The sequence below is a fragment of the Dicentrarchus labrax genome, unplaced genomic scaffold (assembly GCF_905237075.1).
Source record: "Dicentrarchus labrax unplaced genomic scaffold, dlabrax2021, whole genome shotgun sequence".
In the NCBI taxonomy this organism is placed as follows: domain Eukaryota; kingdom Metazoa; phylum Chordata; class Actinopteri; family Moronidae; genus Dicentrarchus; species Dicentrarchus labrax.
Window position 1 is genome coordinate 19,474,678 of NW_026136712.1, and position 22,956 is coordinate 19,497,633.

Consider the following 22,956-nt stretch of genomic DNA (forward strand, 5'->3'; position numbering starts at 1 on the left):
TGTGTGTGTGTGTGTGTGTGTGTGTGCTGACGGTTGAATGTGGGCCAGGAAGCACTGCAGAGCTGCTGACACAGCACACACATACACACACAGACACTGCTCTGGTCACCACAGCAACCATAATAATGTCAACGTCAAAGCCTTGAGCTGAGGAGAAAAGAGAAGATTAAGTTGCTATTGATGAGCTATAACCTTGGTGCTGTACTGAAACTCATTCAATCTTTAGTTTCTAAAGTCGAATCTTTGTTTTTCTGTTTTTTTTTTTAAAGCATAAGTCAGATTATAGCACACAGGAAAGAATATATCAGGGACAGCTCTTATTATAAATTATAAATTATATATATACATTATATTATGTATATTGCTGTACTGTATTACTTTGTATGGATTAAACAAATGAGAAATAATGTTTAAAATCAGAGGCGCTGGTCAAGGTTATTGTAGTTAACTAAAACTAAACTAAAAACTAAAACTAGCTGTGAATACAGAATTTTTTGTTAACTGAAATAAAAATAAAAAACCAATTGAAAAATAATAATGATAACTAAAACTCTAAAACACTAAAACTAATTAAAACTAAACTGAAATGACAAATCTATAATAACTCTGGTACTGTATGAGAGAGTGTTTATGGAGGACCAAAACTGCCAAACATATATAAAAAAAATATCAGTCTTTATTGTGATTTCACAGTGTATACAGCATTTACAGCATTTAAGTGACTCAATGAATTACTTAATTAGTTAATCTATATACTCTGAGGTCAATAAACCATTAGGCAAAAAGTTGAACCCATGACAAATTTGAATGACATCCATATAATAGTATAATAAAGCAGACATTTGTTTAATAAAAAGAGGAAAATACAAAAAAAGAAATGTTTGGGGAAATAAATGGCGAAAAATGCTAAAGGTAAGGTTAATTGTATTATTATTTCTTTTATACCTTTTTGCATTTAATAGCATATCAATGTACTTTTTTTTGGGGGGGAGAGCTGTTGGTGCATTGACAGCAGTGTAAATACAGAGAAGAGTGAGGGAGGAGGAGGAGATTTTTGGCGTGCTGAAGTGATTTTTGGGTCTTTGTGTTGCTATGGAGATGTGTTTTCTCGGCCTTGTTCTAGTGTTGCACCACACACACACACACACACACACACACACACACACACACACACACACACACACACACAAATACACACACAGAGAGACCTTTTCAGCTCAGATCAGCTTTTATCTGTGCTGTTATCAGGTGTGAGGTATGTACGGAGGTGACAGTATGTACTCAATGATAAGTCTCCTTTAAAAGTACATTCAGTTGCAGAGGTCAGAAAAAAGCATGCTCTGAAGTAGCAGTGGGTGATATGGATACAATCCTCATTCTTGGTGTTGCATATAATAGTGTTATATCATAATAAAATTGCAAATTTTCTTGAAATTGAAGAAACTACTCATAGATAAAAAAAAACAACTGATGGGGACATCTGTTTTTGGCTGACCCAGTAAATGAAATACCTGACAAATCAAGGTACTTTATCACATTAATGCAAAAATCTTGTAAATCCAATATTGCCATAATGCAGTCCTGCTTATTGATTCTCAACACAGGCAGCAATGACCTAATGCAAGCAGACAAATCAATAGGATAGATCATCATAGTCAGCTTGGCATTTATTGTTTTTTTTTTTTTATACAGGAACATAAGTTTTGTTCTTTTGGTTTTGATTTCTGGACGACACACAGTAGGTTGTGAAGAAAAGCTGTTATAATATTACTTTTGAAAAGAGTAATGAGTAATGCCGTGCTAAATAACGCTCCAAAATTAGGCAACATTTTGGCAATTGAAAAACTGGCATGGCCATTTTCAAAGGGGTCGCTTGACCTTATTTATACCAGAGGCAATATTTTGCATGTGGTATAACTGTGTTGTTTTCGCCAAGTATGTGAATATTTCTGCATGCCGGAGTCCCTAAACAGTACTGGAACTGCATACATTGGGTATGACTGGAAAGCTGAGCCACATGCTTCATGCCACCTCTGCATAAGTCAGTTCCCAGCTTGCGCCCCCTCAAAAAAGTCTGGAAATACCCCTGATTCTGAGATCTGTTTTTTTCTTCGTTGAATGCAGTGTTCCTCCATAGATTATGACTTCATAGAAAATTCAATATAATAGTAATAATATAATAATAGTATTCAATATGTTCAGCTTCCTTGAGTAGAACAGAGGTCTGATTCAATGTTTTGTTTTCCAGAATGGCTTCACTCCGCTGTACATGGCAGCGCAGGAGAACCACATGGATGTGGTGCAGTTCTTATTGGACAACGGCTCCAGTCAGAGCATCGCCACCGAGGTAACGAGCGCAAACAGATGCATACACACTCTACGCCTGTTTGCACACACACTCATGAGCCCATGACAGCTTCTAATAGCTACCCTTTATCCCAGGCCTCGTTTAGCCTCGCAGTAATTACACTGCAGCATTATGACCAACAGATTCCTTGTTGTAAATGGTAAATAGGTGCCTGCCAGCATACAGCGGCTCCTTTAGGAGACAACAGCTGCAAATGAAGGCATTGTTTACTATATGCAAGGGCTCAAAATTGATGAAAGGTCACTGTTTTTATAGATGAATCTGTTGACTAAATGGTAAAGAGAGTAAATAGAGGTGAAGGAGGGAGTCAGCAGGAAAGCCGGCGACAACAGCATGGCGATGTTTTCATTCAGAGTGACCTTGGCTGTCTTCAGCTGCTACAGAGGGAGGAACTAGTGACGTTACAGACCATCTGAGGCGTGAGCGAGTGTTACCCTGCCAGTGAGTCGGTACAGTCCATCATCTGCTGTAGTACCGGCAGACGGCCAACTGCCACTGAAGTGTGACAGGCACATCCTCATTCTGGTCAGACCCCTCCGTCTAAAGAGCGTTTATGAGACCAGACCATATGTAGAATTTTCAGTATTTTTTAGATTTAGATTTAGATTTTCACATTGTACTTTAGTGTTAAGTGTTCTGTGGTGTAATAGCAAGTAGGGCATCACGTAACAGAGAAGTCACAGGGTTGATCATTTCCATAGTCCAGCAGCTACTGTCGGGCTTATGGTTTGGTTTTAAAATTGTATTATTATTGACCATATTGGTACAGTGGCAACACCATAGCAATATTTCCAAATTTCTAACTTTGCAGAATCAGTAACAAAACCTTCTTTTTTTTTTATTAATGCTAGCACTCTGTTTGTTCTCTAACATGACTTATCTGTTATTATTGTTGTAGTCTAATATTTGCCAAATTTGAATTTGAATTAGGAACTATCTAGTCAAAGAATAAATAAACAAGATTATGAACAACTTTCTGCACTTGGCTGTGTACAGTTTTCAGTACTTGGTGCTATGGACACATTTCTGACAAAAAAGTAGCCTGAATTTTAAAAAAGAAGTCACCAAATCCTAGCCTTTTTTTAATGATTTGATTAGGATCCCCATTAGCTAATGCAGAACATCAGCTACTCTGGGGTCCACACAAAGCATTAAGAAAACAAAAACATAACAAAAACATGACAACAGATAAGACATTTACATTCAAAAATGACTACATATTACTTACATATATACATGTATACTTTCTCATACATTCTTCTAAATATTAATTTACACTGAATTCATAAGCACTGAATATACATACAACATAATTGTGTACATATTGTCATACTTCTACAAAAAGATGATTGATCGTTAATGATCACATTGTACAGTAATTCTGAAATGCGATCTGAATTTGTTACAGGTTACGTCGTTTTAAATGATGAAGCTGGTGTTTTCTGTATTTTCTAACTGCCTACAAATCCCATGAAAGACCAAAACCGACTATGTGTTTGGCTGTCTGTCACTTTATGACTTCCATACCCAGTCTGTGACTCTCAGCCGTAGACTTTTCATTCCTACTGAAGAAATACATCTTTAAAAACCGCTCACATAGACCTGTATATTGTTTGGCTTTAGTTTAATTGTATTAAGGGACATGTCTTTCGTTGTCTTAATTAAATAATAAAATCAAACCAGAAAACAGAAGTAGCTACACCTGCTGTTTTCTGAATATACCATTAAAGCTGCATCTATTTGTACATCAGTGTGGTGTACTGGTTTACAGAGCTCTGTCTTTGACAGTTCATTCTTCTTCTTCCTCCTCCTCAGTTCTCCTCCTCTTTCCTTCCTCCTTTTGTCTGCTCCCTTCTCCTCCCACCACATATCGCCGTTCTCCTTCTTTTCCTCCTCCAGTCGGAGACGGAGTGAATTATTCATGCGGGGAAATATATATCCATGTTTGAAGCAACTCCCGGTGTTTAATAATTCATATTTAACCGTTTCAGCAGAGCATGAGGCAGAAGAAATCAGAGCGGGTCCCCCTTTTTCTTTATCTTTAATCTGCATCTTTTCTATTGCATTTATTGTATTTTTGAGCTTTAAATTACATATTTAAACTGTCGTTGTACCACAGTACAAAGTGCAAAAATATACAGCAGCAATATCCACATTTGACTTCAATATTTTCTTCATTATTTGAAGCTACTATAGAGGACACTTTTAAGTCTATGAATATGAATTTTCAGTTTTTATGTTAGCAGCCCTGTTACAATGAACCTAAGTGGTCATGTAATAGGTACATAGCGCCATACTTTCTAGTTTGTGTGACTTCATTTAAGGTTTTTAGCTCATCTTGTTTCAGCGAGGCAAAATTATGCTGTCTCACTGTGAGTTTTAAAGCTTGAAGATAAAGATCAAAAGCCTTCTTTTAGAGCCTTTGTTGTCTCTTGAAGTATTTTTAGGACATTAAGCTTCTTGTCTTTTCCTGAATCCATAACGAAGCAGATGAAACAGGAGGGTAGTGCTATGGGATGGCTTATGACTTTTAAAAATTCTTAAAAAGGCTAAATTTATGCATGCTTGTGTGCCGGTGGGTGTGGGTATCTCTGTGTTTGTGTGTGTCTTGCGGAGATGCTTGCGGATCTGATTATGAATGTGTGCGTTAGCGTGCATGTTTGTTTGTTTCTCGCCGGTTGCAGTTGTGTGTGTCAGCTCTGCAGGATCTCTGCGGGGACGTTCTGCTTTGATGTGTGGGTGTGTAGTGATGCTGAGTTGGTTTTATCCAGACAGTCGACGTCCTGTGTAAACACATGCGCCTGTGCAGTGTGCACCCTCACACACACACACACACACACACACACACACACACACACACACACACACACACACACACACACACACACACACACACACACACACACACACACACACACACACACATCCTTGTCTTTGATGATTCATGGATACTGCTGCTAGTAGCCTCTGCTGTGTCTCTCATTTGTTATATTGAGTGTGTGAATGCATACACGTAGATGCGTTTCTTCTTGTTTGCCTCTTGGTTTGAGCTAAATTTCCTTTCGATCTGTCCTTGAGAGACACTGAACTTGACACTGAGCACTTAAACAATCTTTAGTGCATTAGCTAAAATGCCTGAATTGCCAAATGGATTGCCCTGTGCTAGTTAAGCCCCTCTCAGACATGCATCCCTTTACGTTAATCTGATGGCAGTTTAACATCTCATGACTGAATAAGCACCCTGGTCACTTTCACGTGAGCTGCCATTGGGTATCCGTCTGACTGTTTCTGGTGGTTCACAGGATGGTTTCACTCCTCTGGCGGTGGCGTTGCAGCAGGGCCACGACCAGGTGGTTTCCCTCCTGCTGGAAAACGACACCAAGGGGAAGGTCCGCCTGCCAGCGCTGCACATCGCCGCGCGGAAAGACGACACCAAGGCCGCTGCGCTCCTCCTCCAAAACGACCACAACGCTGACGTGGAGTCCAAGGTATGCTCTCTGTACGATAGGCAGGACTGCATTTCCCAACATTCCCTGCTGCCAGAGAGGAAGGGGTTTTGTTTAATTTTGTTCTGTTTAAGATACTAACCTGCTTATATTCCTAGCCCCATGACACCTTCTGGGAACTATTGGCGCGACTTCAGGTTATTTCTGTCACTGAACCGGCGTCAGCGAGTTGGCGGTGTGCTATAGGTGTTTTTTCTTAAACATTTTGGGGGAATAAATGTTGGAACATGTGAGATATAACATGTTAATTAATGAGCTTTGTATGTGCTGGTAGGCGGATTTTGTTGCCTTTGTACAGGCTAACTGTTTCCACCTATTTCCAGTCTTTGTGCTAAGCTAAGTTAGCCAGCGTACAGACATGAGAGCGGTGTGGATGTAACTCTCTGCAAGAAAGCGAACACAAATGTTTCTTAAAATGTCGATTTTTTTTCTTAAAATGGAATCATGTGACCTTACCTCTGCCTTCTACTATGTAACTGAGATTATCTTAACTTTGCATCTGTCAAAGTCCAAATAAGTGAAAAGAGGAGCTGCTAAAATTGTTGAGTCACCTTCAGTTATTACAGTACACTACTCAGCGGTCAGTAATTGGCTTTGTTTTGCCCTGGGTTTTGCCTCTCAGACTACATACAGTTCAATACCTTTTTTGTGTTAATAAAACATTTAATCTCTATTTTGTACAGTCTGTGTTCTCCTAAAAATGAAAAACATTAATCAAATATTAAATACTAAATATGCCAACAGAGGACTAAGTTGAATGAATATGATTTATGCTGGGAAAATAAATGAACAAGAGTTTGCTGATTTGTGCTGCCCTTTATTTCACTAAAATGGGGGCATGTCAAAAAAAGTGCACCTACATCTTTTTCTATTTACCCAAAAAAGTTTTAAGAGAAGGAAACTCACATGTAGCACTCTCGCAGGCACCGGTTCAGTGAATTTCAGTGAAACATTTTCTGCCATTATGTTTTTTTATTGTGAACTGTATGCCACTTTTTGTTGGTCCCTAAGAATATAGATTATAGAATAATAAGATTAAGAAATCATCAGCCTTGAACATGTTTCCTGTAGCACAAAAATACAACAAGCGTTTACAGTTTTAATAAAAGTCTTTACATGTGTCACGATCTATGTACGACTCAGGGAAAGAACAGTGAAGTCTTTATCTTTGTTTAGTTGAAGTCAATAATACAGATATGTTAACCACTTAGTCGTCAGTGTAGAACAAATAACAGACTATGAGGGAGAGTCTCAGTCCATTACCCAGTTGTGTGTTTCCTCTGTATTTCAGTTGTTTTCATTGTCTCCGGCTACATTCTCATATACCCATCATACAGCTTCTCGCAACCATGGTGTTGGTGTTGCTGTTGTAGTTGTTGTGGTGCACTAACCACCCCATTCTCTCCCCTCCTCCTCCTCCTCCTCCTCCTCCTCCTCCTCCTCCTCCTCCCAATATTCGTTCCTTTTTCTTACCCCACCGCTTCCCCCGTTTTCCTTTTTCCCTTCTAGATGATGGTGAATAGAACAACAGAGGTACATCTTCTCTTCTCTTCTCTTCTCTTCTCTTTATTCTCCTATCCTCTCCTATCCTCTCCTCTCCTCTCCTCTCCTCTCTTCTGTCATTGTTCACTCACAGTCACCATTTGCAAAGCCAAAGCCTTCTGTCTGCTAGCATGAACGCTAAATGCTGGCATGAATGCTTTTGCTGCTGACAGCTCCTCACCTGTGTGCCCGTTTTTTAAGCCTGCATCGCATTTCGATTTCCTGCTTTGTGTGAATCCAGTGGCTTGCTGCTTTTGGTCAGAGATGAAATAATAACAGTAGACACATACCTAAATCTTTTAAAACCATTTTCCCTTCATTATATGTAGACTTAGGTCTCTTTCAGTAGATATTTTAGTGTGCTGTAAATTCTCATGTAATAGCCGGGGGCCATAGCCAGCACTAATTCCATCAGTACAACAACAGTCATGATATATTTACCACTTTTGCTCTATTTTTAGTAGAAATTACGGTTAGTTTTTAGTTTGAAACTCTCCCAGTTTACTGCCTTCACCGTCATGAGCCAAACTGAAAGTCATATTCAGGGGCATTTTCAGACTTTTTTGATTGGGGTGGCACAAATGGGGCACTGACTTATGCAGGATTGGCATGAAGTATGTATCTCAGATTTCCATTCAATTCAAATTCCCAGTTTATGCATTACAATAGCGTTTGGAGACCCCAGTATGGTGTAACTATTTAAATACAGTAGGCTATACAAATTGAATACATTACATTTATACCACATGCAAAAAACTGCATGGGTTTTGTCCAAAAGATGCATTGGGTTAGTATAAAGTGGACATGTCTGCAAAGGGGAGACTCATGGGTACCCATACAACCCATTTTCATTCAGAGATCTTGAGGTCAGAGCTCAAGGGATCCTTTTGAAAATGACCATGCAAGGTTTTCCATCACCATTCTTTTTAGTTTCATATGATACTAGTATCTTCACTCTAACCTGATAAAGGAGCCCACTACAGCATCTGAAACACAGTGTGGAGTGGTAGAGGTAAGGATAATGGGGTGGCACTTGGGGTGGCCAATCAAATTTCAGGGGTGGCCCACCCCAGGCCCCCCCTCTAGGGATGCCCCTGGTCATATTGCATCTATTTTGAACAGAAACAGTTTCATACACATTAATTCCAGTTTTACCAACCAATATTAAGCCACTGTCAATGAAACTCAGCACTTTATGTAGATGTTTTATTTTAAAATCTTCCCAATAACTGGAAAGAAAGAATACTTTGTCTGCCAGAATCTGCTGGAAGTGCTGAGCTGCATTCACTGTTGAGTAAAATTTGACATGACTGTTGTTGTTGTGATGGATTTACATAAATAATATGGAATTTATCGAGACAGCAGATAAACAAGGAGGAAGTTTTGAGTTTGCATTAACTGGGGAGCCGGTGAAATAAGAAATAAAAGCCTGTCTGTAATACAAACCTGTTCCAGATTAAAGACTGGCTCTCTACCACTGAGGTAAATAAAGGCCAGTATTTAAGAGTATTTGAGAGACATAGTAGTTAATCTTATCCAGTGAAGTAGCTGCTACAGCAAAAAAATCAAGGGGTAATTTACATTCAAATCGATTTAAGGATTTTTCTTCACAGACTAACACGTAGTGTTTAGTGCAAATATATGTATAATATTTCAAGAGACTTCATTCCTGATGCATTTTCCTTCTATCCACTTCTGGATCTATCATTGGACAGTACTACTGGTAGATCTCAGTTGTTAATTTCTGGTCAAGCTGCAACGTGTATAAGCTGGACATACTACCTCCTGTCTTTAAATGTTATTTTGAACTTGACTATACTCTTAGCTAAGAACAACCTCAATAAAGACGTACTGCTGAGCCTTAAATGAATATTTGGACGTGTTTGGGAAATACTCTTATTTGCTTTCTTGCTGTGAAATGAAAAAAACAATATCACTCTCATATCTGGGTGGTAAATATGAAGAAAAAGCAGCAGTCAACAACTAGCCTGGCTCTCTCCAAAGGTAACAAATTCTACCGGAAAGCACATTTTATCTTGTTTGTCTCCATCTGCCTCACAGTGAGGATCCAGGAAGTCCCTAACTATCCTCTGGTTCTTTTGTGCCCAAGCTAAGCCGCTGGCTGTAGCTTCATATTTACCATATAGACATGAGAGTGGTATTGATCTTTCCGCAGTAGTGCAAATAAGCGCAAAATGTTTGCCAAAATGTTAAGTATTCCTTTAATATCTTTGTAGACGAAACAACATTTTATAATAATTCTGAATATGAATTATAAGAAGTGATTTTCTATCTGTGCGGTTTGGCCAGAAAATGACGTGCATTGCTTGTGAGTGCCAGATCATTTAACCCTCACCCTTTAGGTTTTTTGTCCTCATTTACTGTAAATGGTTCAGTACTTGTCTGCGTTCCTATCATGTCTTGGTGTGATCAAGAAACATTAAATGACATATTACTGTAGAGCCAGCTAACATGACAGCCAACATGATGCAAGCTGTGTCAGGTTGCAGTGCATTTTATTCAAAGCAAAAACTCACCGCAGAACATCGGAGTTTGCATCCGCTAGGCTTGTTGTCTTTGGCTGTTACAGAATATACTAGTACAGGTTTTTATCTTTTCCCCCATGACTTCTCTTTTCCATCCACAGTTCTGTAATGTGATCCTACTCGAGTTACAATAATATTTGTGACATCCATCAACGAGAAAAAAAGTGCTATTGTTCCTTGCACTGCTTGAGTGATTGCTTTTGATGCACATAGTCTTGAATATTAGATTTATTCCTGTGTCGTATTTCCTGCAAATTGCTAATGTCTAAAGTAGCGTAAATTACATTTGGTCGTACACAGGATCATCTGTCTCTCATCCAGCTGTCAGTGAGAGGAAAAACTGGCTGAAGTGATAGTAATGACTTCAGTGGAGCTTTAGCATGCCGATAGATTGTATTTAATTGCGTTTTTTAACAAACATGAGCCTGACATTGTGCTGACTGTCCTGTAAGATAATGCTAATTACTGTCACTGTGCCCAGAAAGCGGTTTAATCCGCTTTCAATAGACGAGCTCCTTGATTTCACTCTCAGTGACATGATCAATAACATGTTGAACTTTCCTGTTTGATGCTTTGGAAAAGTTACCCTCAGTTAATACTGATCTCATTATGTGAATAAATTGATAATTTATGTACTGGATGAAGAGATCTGTCCTGGTTACTGTGACGTCTTAAAGTGGTTACTTTAGGTCAGGCCTCTGAAGTGATGGCGTCTTTAAAGCAGCTTTTATAGAATTATTTTATATTTTTTATATACATTTTTTTATATATTTTTTATATAAATTATATTATATTTTAGTTTTGTGATATTGTATCGATTTTTATGTTCTTAAATCCGATTTTCAGCATGCATTATGGTCTATTGTTCTATGAGTTTTCCAATTCAAAGACGAAAATCGCCTTGTTTACAGTATCGCAATATATCGCAATATATTGAATCGTCACCCCTGTATTGGGATACGTATCATGTCGCCAGATTCTTGCGCCAGATTGCTTATAACTAATGCAGATGCATGCACACCTGCATGTCTGGTTTTTGTATTTCCTGTCAGATGAAAGCACAACACAGACAAGAATAGAATTTTTTTCTAAAAACTTAAATGGACACTCAGTATTTACATTTCCCAAATAAATTACCTTTGCATTGTTTTCATTTGACAGGAGCTTAATGCGCTTATGTTTGCTTATATTATGATTCTATCCATTTCAAAAAAGCATATTTATTATGAAAGAAAAACCCAGCACTCCTTTTATTTTGTAAAATCTTCAACAAGCATGTTTCAGCCCTGGTCTGCTGTGCTCTGTTAGCCTGCTTTTGGCCAACCGCTTTATAATGCCCCCATCATGCTTTGCTCATAGCTCGTTAAAAGCGATATTTCTTCTTTAATTCACTCCTTTGTTTCTCTTTCCACCTGTTCTGTCTCTCGTCCCTCTCAGAGCGGTTTCACCCCTCTCCATATTGCGGCTCACTACGGCAACATCAACGTAGCAACGCTCCTGCTTAACAGAGGGGCAGCTGTAGACTTCAAGGCAAGGGTAAGTACTTCACTTCAAAGACAGCAAACACACACACACACACACACACACACACACACACACACACACACACACACACACACACACACACACACACACACACACACACACACACACACACACAGACCTTTTGAAGTGAGTGCTGCTGCAAGCACTCACTCCGCAACTCTCATGATGATATGTATGTGCTTGTGTGTGTGCAGGAATCTCATACTGACTCATGTAATTCTACAGCTGTGCTTGTCACTCTGCTGGAGGACACATATACTTGTTATTTGTGTGCTATGTGATCCTAGAGATTGTAGGAATGGATGCTGGGTTTAAGGGTGTGTTTGTTAGTGAATGTCAGTCAGTACTTTATCAAACTAAATTCTAACTCAGTTTAAACCTACTATAAGGAGTTTGTAGCTGGTTATGAAACAGTCTCAGTTAAATACTGATGCCTCTATGTGACCTACATAAGCGTACAAGACCATCAGTGAGAAGACAGTGTTTCTGTTTTGTATAGTTAATTCCTAATGTTTTCCACCAAGTTGGATTCAGTCAGATACCCCTTGTAATCAATGAAGGTGGTAGAAAGTCCCCAGCAAATGCATCGTTCAGAAACAATGTATTTGTTACAGAAAATACGGATCTAGGACGAAGTGTGTCAGACAAGATTAGGATGCAGGAAAGTATTAAGAGACAGACCAACACTTTGTTTTACCGTACATTTGCATACACACATTTACTGTACAAAATAGTGCAAATGATTTGTTTTGGAGGCATTATATCGAATACATAAAAAAACACTTACAGTAAGCAGTCGGTAGTCATGCATTTTATATAATGATAAAATAAGTAGTAGACCATATGTACTTCTGTCAGAGATACTTTTGGTTTCTCAGGCAGGAACAAGAAAGCAAGAAAACTGTTAAAGCAGAACACCGTGCTGCTCATGTTTCTGGAGTAGTTCTCTTCCTCTAGAGGGAGATAGTTATCAGTTTTCCTGTGAAATAGAGCCCTTGTCTGTAATTGAGTCAGTAAAATTGAGTCTGAACTGTGTTCTACATCTTCATTTTTAGTTGAAATACATCTGCAAATTGTGTAATTGTAGCACACTATAAGCACAATGTTTAGAATTTTCATCTATGTGTTACGTGATAATATGTGACCAACAAACAGAGTTAGGATGTTCTGTGTTGTTTTCTTAGAACAACTACAACTCAAACTCAGTGGTACATTTCAAAACCTTCTTGTCTCTGCAGCTGAATGATGAAATGATGCTTTTCTTTCTCCCCAGAATGACATAACGCCGCTGCACGTAGCATCCAAACGTGGCAATAGCAACATGGTGCGACTGCTACTGGAGAGAGGGGCCAAGATAGATGCACGGACCAAGGTAACACACACACACACACACACACACACACACATACACACATAATTTTGACCCAGAAAAGTCCAATTTTTTCTTTTAACATTAATGAATATTTAAAGAGGTACTCCATCGATTTAGTTATGCACTTTCATGAAATTGGGGTCTTGCACAAGACAGATAAGATAAAAAGTAGTTTAAAAAAATCAAGGCAGCAGAGGATTTTGCGGTCCCTGGTGGGGTCTTTTATTTAAATGCTCCAAGTAACGGTTAACATTTATGTAAAATTTTTAGTCAGCAGACCTAAGCCTTGTCCATTTATCTTCCAACACAGGCACATACAGTACCCATATTATTATCTCCAGCTTGTTAAAAGCAGCTCTGTTTAAGCACTTTACAACACTTTTTAGTTTAGGGATTTTCTCAGCCCGTATACAAACATGTACTCCTTAAAAGGAAATTAGATCACAAATATCACTAAAATCCTCCCACAGCTGCGAGGAAGGGAAGAGTTACCTGCATTTTCTTGTCATTAATTCCTGCAGTGAGGGCTTTATTGTGCTGCTTAAAGACGCTGTAGGTGATGGTATGAAGTCCAAACTTTAACCTGAACACAGCCACTGGGCATTTACCTTACTGTTTGTTCTCACAGGACGGTCTGACTCCTCTCCACTGTGGAGCCAGGAGTGGCCATGAGCAGGTGGTGGAGATGCTGCTGGACAGAGGAGCTCCAATACTGTCAAAGACCAAGGTACACCTTCAACCTGTGTGTCTTCTCCTCTATCATTCTCTACTTCTGTTCTTCTCTCGATTCTTTCTCACTCTCTTTTTCTATGTCTGTCTCACTCCGCCTCACAAATGCTTCTTCCTCCTGTATTCCTTCCAGAATGGTTTGTCTCCGCTCCACATGGCGACGCAGGGCGACCACCTCAACTGCGTCCAGCTGCTGCTGCACCACGAGGTGCCCGTGGACGACGTGACCAACGACTACCTGACGGCGCTGCACGTGGCCGCCCACTGCGGGCACTACAAGGTGGCAAAGGTCATCGTGGACAAGAAGGCCAACCCCAACGCCAAGGCACTGGTGAGCATAAAAGGATGAATGTAGGAGGATGGGAGTTGGCAGCAAAGAGAAACAGCTGATCTCTGTAGCTTGGGAAAAGGCTCACCAATCATTTTTTATGATGAAAATAAAAGTGTGGAAAGGACTGGGAGGAAGGTAGTGGGGGAGGGAAATTGCTCTCCATTCAAAAGCTCTTAAAATCAATCGTCTTGCCCACATTTTCAACCCGTTTCAACCACTCAGTACATTCTTTTTCTTTAGTGCATTCATTTATTTGATAGAATCTAGAAATATGTATCATTCTGAAAGCTGAATATTTAGGGAGGGTTTTTTGTGTTTTTTAAGTTCCATTTTGTCCCACAATGATTAATGAAAACATATTTGTATTTTATATTGAATTTTTTATTTATATTTTCTCACAAGAAGAGGCTCTTTCACAGTGTTCTATGGTTTGTTAAACTGATTTTTATTTATTTCTCATCAGAAATGATAATTAAATGATAAAGAAGTGCATTGTATCTCTCTCTGTGAACTTACTGTGCTGCTGCAGCCTTTACTTCAATGGGACACCATTCAGTTCACACTTGAGTCATGTTTAAGACCATGCAACTTTAAAGGACAAACTGAAGTATAAAATAGATTGCTCTCCTGCAGTGCGTGTGGCAGTTGTTGTGGTTCTGTTTACATGTTGCAATCAGATCTGGATGATTTCCTCTCTCAACCAACCCAAAATATCTTCCTCCTTTCAAGTCATTCATTTCCTCTCCTCCTCCTATCTGCCCTTTCTTCCTTACCTCCCTTGTTATCCCTCCTTTTTGTTTGTTTACAAAAAAAAAAGAAATAAGGAACTTTAATGGAGAATAAAAGACACAGGTGAGAGAACATGAAGGAAATTTGGAAAGGAAAGAAGACAAAGAGACTAAAAGAGACTTTATATCTTCGGCCGGTGTTTTGGTGTAAGACAACCATCTCTGTTCTGTAATGGGAGAAGTCTGGGTGTGGTTAGAGCACTGGGACTTTATAGCCAGAGAATAAGAAGGAAAAAAAAAAAGGACACGGAGAGGAAAATGAAGTCATAGGATTGAGCCAGAAACCTCAAAGTCAAGCGAGTAAGAGAGGGAGGGAGAGAGAGTGTACGTGTTGGCGAGTGAAGAGTGAGTTGTAAAGAAAAGTATCTATTTCAGTCCAGCATACTTTTTTTATTTATTTTTTTTACAGCTTAAGAGTCAATTATTTCCACACATGCTTGTCTGGTTTGCATGAGAGAAAAAGTGAAAAAAGAAGGGAAAAAAAGAGAGAAGGTTTCTCTTTTGTACTGTAGTTTCCATTCTGCGTTCCAGATTTGTTTTCAGCCAGCTCCGCAAAGACCTGCAGAGCGACACGCGAAGAGGTTTTGGATTATTTTTTTATACTTTAAAATGTTTAGATTTTTGTATTGATTTTCTGTGTTTTAGAATGGTTTCACTCCCCTGCACATTGCCTGCAAGAAAAACAGAGTCAAGGTGATGGAGCTACTTCTGAAGCATGGAGCGTCTATACAGGCAGTCACTGAGGTAGGTGTGTGTGTGTGTGCGTGTGTGTGTGTGTGTGTGTGTGTGTGTGTGTGCGTGTGTGTGTGCGTGTGTGTGTGTGTGTGTGTGTGTGTTTGTCTTTTTGTGTAATCAGTTTTACAGCAAAAAGAAAAGCTGCAGTTGAAATGTCTTGTACTTGCACTCTGTGAACTTCTGGGAGCATCACTGGAGAGAGTAGGCAGGTTTTCGGTTTGTTTGGTATTTCACAGGGGTTAAATCTGTCGTCACAGTGGTGGAAAGAACATTTACTCAAGAACTGAACTTCGTTTTCTGACGTTCTTGTACATTACTCACCCTTTGAACTCTGCAATAGATTTTGTCTGCCAGTGCCTACATTGCTGTTTTTGCTTATTGTGATGTAATTTGTTTGAGTATCTTGAAATCACTGATATCCCTAAAATCTGTACAGCCTAAGCTAAAAGGTTATATAAGTCAATAAACCCTAATAATTGAAAAAAAGTATTGAAATTGAGTCATAAATATAAAAAAATACAAGCCTTTGACCTGTTTTTAAATCAAATTTTAATTAAATAAAACGAGAAACATAGTGGTTCAAAAGATTTCTGAATGTCCAAACATGAACAAAATAATTCTGGCCACTCCAGAAGTTATTTGAACTACTAGTTTTTTAAATATATACATTTTTACTTTCATTTTTTAGCTGCTCTACTCTTCCACTCTTCTCCACCCGCGCCAATCAGCTGGTGCCACTGCGCATCTCCCAGAGCGCACAATGTGATGACGTTAAAGATGAAAGCTATTATTTTAGATTGATTTAAACATGATAATGCAAAAAAATAAAAACTAAGCTAATGCATTTCCTGCCTCTTTGTACTTCAGTGTAAAATACTCTACTTTTTACTCTCCTGACAGCTGTAGTTAATTTGAAGATTAACATTTGAAATACTGCACATGCTGCAAAAATCTTCATCTAAGTATCTGAGTCATTTTTGTCTGTTACTGAATAAAACTCTCATTTTCTTAACCCTATCAGTCCCAGTCGGGCTTGTAAACACACCAATTGAACAATTTAGCTGTCAATCAACATATCAATATTCCTGGCTCTTATGAACACAATCAACTATCACACTTGGCTATAACCCTTCTTTGTGTGCTGATCCAAGCAACATTTGAGCATCAGTTTTTGATTTGTTCTGTTCACCCTAAAAGGAGGCTCACAGTGTTTTTTATTGGCTTTATAATGCCTTTAATGAAGTATACAGTCTAGTAGCTGTCATAAATGTTTGGAAGTTTTTGTTATTTATTAGTTATGGGGTATTATTGTAAGATCATAGTTGCTGTCAGTTTCACCAAAAACCTCAAAGATGTTACTGGTTAGTTGTGTTACTGTTCTGTGATGAGCTCTCATATCTGACACCTTCACAGTTCTAATAAAATGCATTTTGTAAAACTTTTTTCAAGGCTGTCCTACATTTTACACACATATGATCCATTATAAATCTCCATTCACTTCAAATAAATCTTCAAGGAATCCTGGTTGTTCTGAAAAAGGAAATATTTGGAGCTAATAAGAGCCTTTGAGACATAACTGGAAACAAGAAGAAAGTTTTTGGCATGAAAAGGTTAAAATATTAATAAATAAATATAAATTGCCACTGCGCAGAGATGATTTCAGCCTCTTTAAATAGAAGTCACCTGGTCTCATGACTTTTCTTGATTCGAGACAGCAATCCCTTATTCTGCCTTCTTTTAAGATTCTCACAGTTGTTTCTAAAATGTTCTTGAAACAAGTTGATTTCTGTCAGAGAAAAGTTGATCCTAACTAAACTTAAGAAAAGAAGGTTTTTAGGACACTATAACTTAATATTAACTACTGTTGTTAAAAAAAGTTACACCCCCATTAACAGTCACATGCTGCAGACATGTTGATGCTTTATGTATATTATACTTATATTTACTGATTAAACTTCAGTACTTTTGCTTAAGTAACATTTTGAATGCAGGACTTGTAACTGAGTATTTCACTCATGCGTTCGTCCCCTCCTCTGTGTGTCTCTTCACTCTACAGTCTGGTCTGACTCCGATCCATGTTGCAGCATTTATGGGACATGACAACATCGTCCACCAGCTAATTAACCACGGGGCTTCGCCAAACACAAGCAATGTGGTGAGTTCTACGTTTTTGTACTTTTTACTAAATTAGATTTAACAGATAGTTGTAGGTACTAGTTGCTTTGTCTACACATAAAACCAGTGGTTCCCAACTGTTTTGGGCCCTTAGAAAAAAATGTCTCAATCCTTTAGTTTAAATAAAATATATAATGTATATAGAGTAGTTAAACTAGTTCCACCTCAACCAGCTACAACTGTAAAATGCTGCTTAGACACTGATGAATCAATGTTAACAATGTAATAATGTCAGATATAATAATATATTAGTGACGGGATATTTTTTATAGTAGTAGGAGTAGATAGTACCTTTACTTTTGATACTTAAAGTACATTTTGCTGATGATACTCTTGTATTTTTACTTCAAATTACAAGGAGTTTTTTTTTAACTGTTTATGAAACAGTCTCAATTTTAAACTGATCATTGCCATCCTCGTATAAATGTACATGGCAGTTCGTTAAAAGTGAAATAATATTGTGAATATAAATAGTAAAAAGAACTGCTTTTGAGTTCACCATATCAACTTTAAAAGGTGACGATATGTCAAATGTTGTGTTCACAACTTGTTTCTGCCACCCCCTAGTGGCTAAAAAACACCAGTATTTTTACTTGGTTGTAGTGTACTGATAACGTCTGAGATCTGCTGTCACTGGAGCAGACAGCGGAGAAAACCTCTGTAGTTCAGGAAGGAAGGAGAGAAAGTCTATTAATGCCATGTGTATGTAAGGAAAGGACCTCGCACTCTCGTCTTGTCCATCAACACTCTTCTTATTGGAGCTACAAACCCTTTACTGCTGACCCTGTTAACTCTTACACATGTTAAAGAAGAAAAAAGAGAAAGGGAGAGATAGATAGGAGGAAGAGTTGAAAGAGAAGAGCGGAGTAATGAGCAAACAGAGAGGGGGAAGAGAGGGGAAAGAGTGCAGCACATTCAACTCTTCAACCCCAAGTATTTGGTCGCCCACGCCGTGTCTGTGGCCAGGTTACCGTAGAAACGGAGCATTATGGGACGTCATTATGGTGAGTTGGATGTGGAGAGCAAGGGGGTCTCTCTCTCTCTCTCTTTTTCCTCCTCCCTTTTTCTCTCTGCACATCTCAACAGAGAGGGAGTTTCTACAAGATTTGTGTGTGTTTTCATGAGGAAGGAGGGCAGAGAAGAATCATAACTTTGGATTAACTATAAACCCTCTTTCTTGTCTGTGTGTGTGTTTGTGTGTGTGTGTGTGTGTATGTTTCAGAGAGGGGAGACAGCTCTCCACATGGCAGCGAGGGCAGGACAGTCAAATGTGGTCCGATATCTGATCCAGAACGGAGCACGAGTCGATGCCACGGCCAAGGTAGACCACGTGTGACATTTGAATTCAAAAAATCGAAATCCATCGAAATAGAAAACACATTGAACCCGTTCAGCCATTGTGTGTGTGTGTGTGTGTGTGTGTGTGTGTGTGTGTGTGGTTTATGCATGTTTGTTTGAGGCACAGTAATGAGTGTGTGGTTGTGTCTCTGCACATGTCTAATTACCGAGTGACTACAGTACTGAACTATTCCTCTTGTTCTCATTGTAAGAAGAAACCTTTTTTGTAGGGAAACAACATAATGGTTGCAATCAGTTCTTTTTTTGTGCATGTATACAAATATTTGTACTTACTTCAATGCATCTTAAACGTTTATTTTTTCAGCAAGAATAAAGCAATGTCCCACTCATTATATTAGATACAAGTTGTTTGAATGTTGTAAACTGATTGTTCCTTATTCAAAACGCACAAAAACTACAGAAATTGCACCGACTTTTAGTGTAAAGCTCAACAAAGCTCAGCTTGGTATTAATGAAAAATGTTTGTTTGTTGTCACCAGGACGACCAGACTCCACTGCACATCTCAAGCCGTCTTGGTAAGCAAGACATTGTCCACCAGCTACTGGGAAACGGAGCATGCCCAGATGCCACCACCAGCTCCGGATACACACCTTTACACCTGGCCGCCAGAGAGGGACACAAAGATGTGGCTGCAGCGCTGCTGGACCAGGGAGCGAGTCTGGACATTATTACCAAGGTAAACATCACACACACACACACACAAAGAAAATCTGATGTGACACAAATACTTCTCGGACATTGGTTGTGTTGATAGCTGATAGGGAGAAATAGTCTTTAAGATACAAAATGGCAGCAAGAATTAGAACTACTTAATAACAGGAATTATTCAGCCTTACTGCTCATCTATTTTTATTAGTAGCAGGCTGTGTCTTATGGCAGTAGGATCCAAAAAGCATCAGGACAGTGCTGCCTGGATCAGAAGTGTGTGCTGAGTGTTCTCGACTGAGTTGCACCAGCTAAGAGTAAGTTCTGTCCTAAGTTAGGATGTAAAGTGGACACTAGAGACTCAGTTAGGTTGTAACTAAATCAGCTACTAAAACTGGTTGCCACCAGGATTACTTTGGCCATTACCTGTTTAGTTTGGGCATAAAGTCGTAACTAAGGCAAGTAGCCAATGAATGATCGTCATGGTAACTGTTGGCTTTCTGGGTGGTATGAGCCACTTGGCATCGTAGCACATCGTAGTAAGCTAGATTGATATTAAATTGATTATATATATTAATGTGTCGCAAAATGATGGTGTGAAAAAATGATACTGTGGCAGAATAAAAATATTTTTGTGACATTTTATGATTTACACTACGTTAGTGGCATGTGTAAACCTATTAACTGTTACTTAGAGTTAAGTTGTAACTCACCTCCGCAGTGCATAATAATTTAAGTTATAACTAGGCTAAGTTTGAACGTACACACAGCTGGTGCAACAGGCTGCAGGTGTCCACATGACAAGGTAGTTGACAGTTTTAGATCCGCTACATGAGACAGATTTTGAATACTTGATGTGTTACTGCTGCGCTGTTTCCCAACCTTAAGGGACACTTGGACTGAGGAACACGGGTTACAGTTGACTGTGTGCCAGTTGGAGAGCTGGGTCAGAGTAACTCCTCCAGAGTCAGAAAACAATGTTCCTGGAGAGGCTTTCTTTATGCATTACTCATTTCATAACATCCATTTCATCTGCAATTGAGCGTTTGATGACTTCAGTTTCAACACTGAGGAAAGTCCCTAAAGTCTATATACAGTCAAAAAGGGGAGATGTTTCCAGGTCATTTTCAGCCATTACTGGATACTGGCGAAACAAAGGCTTTTCACATTAGACCTCTTGAGGCTTCGTAATTCAATTCAATTTTATTGTTATAGTGCCAAATCATATCAAGTTATCTCAGGGGACATTTCATATAGAGCAGACTGTATTCCTTATAAAATTATTTACAAAGACCAAACAATTCCCACCATGAGCATGCACTTGGCGACAATAGCAAGGTACAACTTTCTTTTAATTGAATATACCCCTGCTTTAGGTGCACATACACAATTTTAGATCCTTAGCTGTATTTCAATCATCTTATTTTTATGCGCATTAGAAAAGTTTGATAGAAATTGCAAAATAAATATTAAAAAAAAAACCTTTTCCAAATAAATTGTGACATAGTTAACATTTAATTCCCATGACTGACAGTGTCCTCGCTGCTCTATAAAACATCCATGCTTGCCGGAGAATTGGCACCACCTACTGCTTATCTTTTAAACCACCTCCTAATATTTGCATAATGGTAGTGGATGGAAGCAAGCATTCATTTGCATTTTCTTTTCCCGATTTACTTGAAATCATTCATCCACCCACAACCTTTATAGATATGGATTCATACTGTTGAAATTCAGAGGCCTTGAACCAGGAAGCCCTTCTGGATTCTGTCGAGTCTCATAACTGTTAGTCACCTCTCTGTTTGCGTGCATGCACATGTAGCACATGTGCAAACACACACAGAGTCGGGTCTATCTGGACTGAGTATGTTCAGGGATCTGTGTTGCCTCATAGCTGAAGAATCTGATGTAACACACACTCAACACACATCCTATTTCCACACCCGGAGCTCTTATTATGTTTCATCATTATTAAGCACCAAATAATCAGTTTCTCATGTTATCGTGACATAACCTTGCATGGCTCCATCACAAGTGATTAAACACATATGGTTTTGTGTCGCCACCATGTATAGAAAAGAGAGAATGGTAACTTTCTATTATTAATATAAGTAAATTATATAAGTGTTTTTAACAGTCATATCGCATTAGTAGAGTAGATTTTGTAATACATTTGGCTCAATATTTTTTTCTGTTGTGTGTTTCTCCAGAAGGGCTTCACTCCTTTGCATGTGGCTGCGAAGTACGGCAAGATCGAGGTCGCCAACCTGCTGCTGCAGAAAAATGCTCCGCCTGATGCAGCTGGGAAGGTATGTTTTAGAACTGGTGTGTGAGAGAACGATGGTTTAAAAGAGACAAAACCAGAGAGTGTGGGAGCTCCCACATAAAGAACATGGTGGAACAGTAAATTCTTTATTCCTATATGCAACCCACACATGTGCACACTATCACATTAGCTGTATACATGTTTGTTCACTCAAAGCTTTCACTGTATTCTCTCTGTCACCTCACTGCACTGTACACTGTCTGTATATGACCGTCTAACAATGGTCGTGTGTGTGTTCAGAGTGGACTAACTCCACTGCATGTGGCAGCACACTATGATAACCAGAAGGTGGCGCTGCTCTTGCTCGACCAGGGAGCTTCACCGCATGCTGCTGCAAAGGTAAGAGTCAGTCAAAGTGGTTATATCGGATGTTCCTTAATGCATTAATGCACCGAAACCTCTCTCCCTCTCTCTTTGGCTCTGGGTGAAAGCAGGCTGACCTAGTTTCAGTCACCCACATAGTGAAAACGCCTGAGCGAAGCATTGTGATTGGCTGGTTGGATTCCAGTTCCACTCTAACAGCATCTATGCAGAAAGAGCTGCCACTGAAATTAGCTAGGCCCCAATAACTCTTATTCCCTGGTAGAATTTTGAAAAAGTCAGTGTTTTCAGGCGACGACCTTCGACGAGACAAGAATGTTTACAAATTTAGCAAATATCTGGAGACATAAACTGTAAAAATGTAAAGTGCTTAAAATGTAGTTGTACATCCCTTAGTAATGCAAATTTTGAGAGGATAAAGCTGTCTCCATCAGTCAAAAGAATAACAGCAGCGACATGTCGATATAAAGAAAACTGAGCTGTAAGACAAGGCATTTTTCTGATACATCACAAGATTGCAATTTTTAGAACAGCAAGTTGTTGTTTTTACACTCTGGTTTTTCTATGCATTACACAAACAATATAACGTGTTATTTAGTGAGCTTTAGAGGTGTTGAAAGGCAGATTTTGTTACCTTCAGATAGAGCCAGGCTAGCGGTTTCCCCCT

The 22,956-nt window shown here is 38.9% G+C and overlaps 1 protein-coding gene across 44 annotated transcripts in view; it reads left to right on the plus strand.

Moving 5' to 3' along the window:
* Positions 1-22,956, plus strand: part of LOC127373801 (ankyrin-3) — a 164,651-nt gene that overhangs the window by 84,106 nt on the left and 57,589 nt on the right. For 35 of the 44 annotated variants that reach the window (XM_051418601.1, XM_051418602.1, XM_051418568.1 and 32 more), the window contains 13 exons: positions 2,249-2,347; positions 5,671-5,856; positions 7,384-7,407; positions 11,400-11,498; positions 12,781-12,879; positions 13,508-13,606; positions 13,742-13,939; positions 15,373-15,471; positions 17,519-17,617; positions 18,860-18,958; positions 19,476-19,673; positions 21,853-21,951; positions 22,209-22,307. In XM_051418601.1, the coding sequence (XP_051274561.1) occupies positions 2,249-2,347; positions 5,671-5,856; positions 7,384-7,407; positions 11,400-11,498; positions 12,781-12,879; positions 13,508-13,606; positions 13,742-13,939; positions 15,373-15,471; positions 17,519-17,617; positions 18,860-18,958; positions 19,476-19,673; positions 21,853-21,951; positions 22,209-22,307 (1,497 nt within the window). The remainder of the gene's footprint in view (positions 1-2,248; positions 2,348-5,670; positions 5,857-7,383; positions 7,408-11,399; positions 11,499-12,780; positions 12,880-13,507; positions 13,607-13,741; positions 13,940-15,372; positions 15,472-17,518; positions 17,618-18,859; positions 18,959-19,475; positions 19,674-21,852; positions 21,952-22,208; positions 22,308-22,956) is intronic. The other 9 variants (XM_051418573.1, XM_051418587.1, XM_051418617.1 and 6 more) reach the window with 1 other exon arrangement.